The sequence below is a fragment of the Papaver somniferum genome, chromosome 7, assembly GCF_003573695.1.
Source record: "Papaver somniferum cultivar HN1 chromosome 7, ASM357369v1, whole genome shotgun sequence".
Lineage (NCBI taxonomy): Eukaryota > Viridiplantae > Streptophyta > Magnoliopsida > Ranunculales > Papaveraceae > Papaver > Papaver somniferum.
In genome coordinates, this window is record NC_039364.1 from 270,301,874 (window position 1) to 270,307,129 (window position 5,256).

The window sequence follows — 5,256 nt, forward strand, 5'->3', positions numbered from 1 at the left end:
TGTATGAGACGATATGGAAAAAGTTCGGCCATATGATCGTTGACAGGAACCCTGGGCGTGCTTATGATTTAATCATGCAAGTAGGCGTTATCTTGCATGTCGTGAGTGATATGCATACGAGACCCAGGAATAACACGACTCCAGATATACTCTTTGATTAGGAGTTTAACTTGGAGAATTCAGAAAGACTTGGCCTCAACGTGAAATGGCTTCGTAAGCAAATAAACGTTATCAAGGATTCATGTGAGAAGAACATACCCTTTCCAAATGATGCTGTGAAGGAGAAGGAGGACAAAATTTCCAAGCTGACCGAGGAGTTGAACAAGGAGAGGGCGGCTTTGCAAATCTTGAAGGATGCTGATGAGCGAAAGCCTTTTCTTGCTGATCTCTTGAACTTCTGAACTTCTGAGAGATGTGAGGTTTATACTTGGATTTTTTGATATTTAGATGGTTTTGGATTGACTGATGGTTGAGGATTTTCTTGTAGATTTGGTAGAGATTTTCTTTTACGAAATATGAACTGAATTTTGATAAATTTCTGAATTCAAATACTGATTGCAAGTATTGCAAATGTTTTGGAGGAATTGAAAGAAAAATGAAAGAAAATCCTAAATGTTAAATCCCAACACCATGAGTGCTTCAAATGCCCAATACCTTAAATGTCCAATAATTTCAGATAAACGCCTTGAGCCAATTTTCGTGTATTACTGGTAGGGTTCTGCCATGTGTGTTGGTCAATTTGTAGTATCCCCCGTCCACGGATTCAGTGACCATGAATGGTCCTTCCCAATTAGAGTTCCTTGTAGAATGAAGACCGCGCTGAACTGCTTTGAGAACCAGGTCCCCTTCATGAAACTTGTTAGGCTTGGTTGATCGTGCCTTGAATATCTTTCGCTGATTCGGAATTCCCTGTTTGATGGAATTCCTCGATTGTGGCCCGTATGGACACTCGCGCGGAAGAGAGCATCCAACATAGTGTTGATCATGCTTAGCCAAGTCTTCAGCAATAAACCGCTTGATGGAGTGACCGATTTGAAGAAGTTCTGAACCCAACCATTGAGTGTAATATTGCTGAGGTGAAGTCACCCACTCGTAGCTTTTGATGACTGCTAAATTATTCATGGGGAGAAGTGCTTGGACCATAGTAGCGTATTTGAACATTGGTAATATTGGAGCAAGAGGAGGAATAAGACTTGTCTGAGCTCAAAACCTTCTAACAAAGGTGTGCGGATTATCTCCAAGTTCCCGCGTAAGTCCCATCAGAGTTTTTACTTCTTACAGATGCTCAAACGGTGGTGCGTCCTCTGCTTCGTCTTCCGACTCGGAATCCTTGTCGATGATAGGATGTGTTCAAGGCATCGTTGTCCTTTCAGCATGAATCCAAGTTCTCCCAACGGTGGTGCTTCCTCTGCCGTGGTTGCCGACCTCTTCGTAGCTTCATGAAGCTCTAAGAAAATCTGGAATCGAAGGTTTTCTAGCAAGGCCCTGTAGACCGGGAGCATGCCATTGATGCACAAGTCTACCAGTTGTTGCTCCGTGACGTTTGGATCATGACAATCCAGAGCTTGGACTCTGAACTAGAGCTGGCAAACAAGCCAAAACCCGCGAGTTAACCCGTGCCCGGCCCGTGAAAACCCGAACCCGGCTCGGCTTGTTTTGAAACAAGCCGGGTTCGGGTTGGAGAAATGTCGGCTTGTGAGTAAACGGGTTAACCCGTCCCGGCCCGTGAACCCGCGGGTTCAACCCGCAAACCCGTGACTCGCTTTATAGTGGATGGGTATGTTTACAATGCTTCCAAGGAACCCAAAATCCTTATGACTGGAAAATGGACAGAGAGTATGAGTTATCAACCATGCGATGAGGAAGGAAAACCGCTTTCAGGAACTGAACCAAAAGAGGTCAGAGTTAATATCGAACATTATTATTCGTTTTCTTAATCCTCGTCAAATTGGTTCACATGTTTAAATATGGATTTGCATTCTTAGTCTAGTATAACTTCCCGCTTTGAAAAAGCATTTTGGTGCTTATAGATTTATTTTAACGGTGTTGTTTGATATGCAGATGTGGAGAGTTCCTGATGTTCCACTCAAGGATAAATATCAATTTACATACTTATCACATAAGGTAAACAGTTTGGATACTGCACCTAGGCAGATGTTGGCATCAGATTCTCGTTTACGTCCTGATAGATATGCACTTGAGAAGGGAGAACTATCAAAAGTCAGCAAGGAGAAAAACATCCTAGAGGTGAAACAGAGAAAGGAAAGGAAAAGTAGAGAAACCAACGGCGACACATTTACTCCAAAATGGTTCGACTTGACTAATGAAGTAGTAACTACACCATATGGCGAAACACCAATTTACAAATACAATTATAAGTATAATGAACACAGAGCAAAAGTGAATAGCTTAATCGAGGTTGTGCAACCGATTGAGTTCAACCCTTGGCAGTATGGACAAGAAAAGATGGCTTAATTAGCAACCCTTGTCAGTTCTGAAACGGGCGGGCTAACCCGTGAACCCGCGGGTTCAACCCGTTACGGGCACGGGTTGAAGGAATGACAACCCGTGAAGAATTTCAACCCGCGGGTTTCAACCCGTATTAACCCGAACCCGTGTAACCCGTAACGGGCAAGCCCCGACCCGCCCGTTTGCCAGCTCTACTCTGAACCTTTTCACATAATCATTGGGATTTTCACTAACCCTATGAAACATTCTTCCAAGGTCGGAGAGGGTGACTTGTTCTGACACGAAGAAGTATTTCCTGTAAAATGCGTTAACCATTTCTTCCCAATTGTTGATGGTCCCTGGTGTGATGCTATTATACCAGGTGTATGCCCTGCCTTTCAGAGATTTTGAGAATTCCTTGAGACGGACGACATGATTATGTTCATGTTCTCCCAAGGCTTCGAGAAAACGAGATACATGTTCCCGAGTATTGCCAGTTCCATCATACAAGGTGAAATCCTCTGCGTAGCGGCATGATAAGGAGGTTGATGACGATGGTCATGCGATGTCTTGCCTTTTCCATGGTTCTCCAAAAGGTGCTCCAGGTCCTCGCGAGTGATGAAATTAGATGATCCCTTCGCTGATGAGTTGTCTGCAGCAGTTTTGTGGACTTCGTCGTCTTCTACTGTATGGATTGGAATTACTTCAGGACCGTCGTCTGAGGATTTCTCCTTCTCCTTTACCTTCTCTTGAGTCTTCTCGGACATCTTGTCAGTAAGATTTTTGAGATAATTATACAACTCCTTCTGTGTAGCAGCCATGTCAGTCTGGTTCTTTGCAAGAGTCTCCTGCGTTCTGATAAGATCAGCGATAGTAGGCGGTGGATCTCCTCTGACTTCTTCAGGGCGTCGTCCGGACAGTGGATGACCTTCGGCGTGAGGAGGAGTAGTGTCAACACCATCAGTGTTTGAGGTCGGAATTGTCTCCGGGATATTCTGATTGTTGTTGTTGCTAGTACTAGCACGATTTGTGTTAGTATTTGTAACTGAACCTGACCTGAGATCAACCATCTTGTGAAATTGTGAGATTGCAACCGAGAGAATGACCTCCCACTGTGTTCGCAAATCTGTAGATGGGGAAAAACGATTTGCTGGTTTTTAAGGAATTGAGGAGACGACCGTATGGAGGAGACTCCTTGAACCGAGCGAAATGTTAAACCTCACACAGATGCACCGCTGCAAAATGGGTGCATTAGATTCGAGAGATTAATCTGTAATACTCCGGCCTAAATCAAGACAATGACCGTTCCAGAGTAAATTCTGTCACAAGAGAGGATGGGTTGATCTGTAGGAGGGAAGCTGAGAAATGTGTATAATCGATGGTAATCAAAGATTGTGGGTGTGTAAATTCTGAATACGATAAGCTCTGAGAGATTGAAATTGCTCAATTGAGAGTAGTTGCTCAATTGATGAGTTGATGATCTCGTGTTGTCAGTTTTGACGTGATATTGATGATATTGATGATGATTCAATCATGATTCAGAGACTTATTTATATTGCTGGAATTGTACACACCATGATTCCATGAAGTGTGACAGTTGATAGAATCAAGGAGTGGGGAAGTGGAGATCGTGTTTGAAACCAGTTGATCAACGTGTGGAGACTTGGTCGATTTTCCACCCACTACCTCGTGAATTCCTTGAACTGATTACACGACTTGCTTACATTCCATCGTGTGTTTGAACACACGTGCCGTAGACCGCCAGACCAAAACCCTAAGTGATATCCCCCCAAGTGACACGATTGACGTCTTGTGGTTTGTTAGTCAATTGATGACTTCGTGGTTTGATGGAACGATGAGTCCATATATTCGTTGAGTTGAACATGATGTTCTGAAACTCGCGAATTGAACATGTCATGAGACAGAGGTATAGTTCTTACGATGAAGTGAGCAAGTATTGCTCATTCGATGGATCGTTGAATATTGATTGCTGAACCAATACTCCTTGGTTTGAACAAATATTTTTCATCTGAGCAAGTGTTGCTCATGTGATGAATTGTTGAATATTTGATCGTCTGAGCATGTGTTGCTCGTCTGATGGATTATTGGCAGCGTACCAAAAATATTAATTAGAATACTGGTCGTTGAACCGAGCTAATTAATAAAATTAATGACCATGAGGTCGTCATAAAATTATTAAGGTTAGAATCTGGAATGATGATCCTTGGATTCAGAAACCCTAATTTGATCAATTGATGATCAATTCATGGTTCGTCAGAATTTCAACCATGGGACGAAGAAGGGAGCGATTACATGGGACCGTGGATCAACCATGTAGTGTCCATATGCTCACATGAGAAAATACGAAGAAATCCTGAAGAGTTGACGATTTGTTGGTGGAAGAATGATTAAATGATGGCTTAATACTTTATTCAAAAATGCTCGTCTGAGCCTTAAGTGAGAAAACCTAATTAATTATGAAGAGGCGACGGACCGACCATGGAGTCATGAAACCGGCCCTGGGTTGTCCCATGACCGCCTGACGATCACTTCATGAAAATCCAAAGTGTTTTGGGAATGTTTTGGACCTAATACGAGCAATTGTGCAAATTAGGTCAAAACTTGTGAAAATTGATGGGACCGGCTTCCGTGAGCCAAAGAGACAATCTTGGTCAGTCAAGATAGCGTGATCGTGTCCCTAAGGCGTCCGCATCTCAGTCCTGAGAATTTTGATATTTTCTGGCGTGCAATTGGGCATCCATTCGAGAAAATATGCCAAAATTAGGGTTTCGACGAAACTGAGGAAAA

The 5,256-nt window shown here is 43.0% G+C and overlaps 1 protein-coding gene across 1 annotated transcript; it reads left to right on the top strand.

Annotated features, from left to right (window-relative positions):
- Positions 1-1,766: 1,766 nt before the first annotated feature.
- On the top strand, positions 1,767-2,475 carry LOC113296608 (oxysterol-binding protein-related protein 3B-like; the record flags this gene model as incomplete). The annotated part of the gene is made up of 2 exons (XM_026544908.1): positions 1,767-1,898; positions 2,062-2,475. Coding segments are annotated over 2 exons (546 nt in total), but the record flags the coding sequence as incomplete, so codon positions are not given.
- Between the last annotated feature and the right edge of the window lie 2,781 nt (positions 2,476-5,256).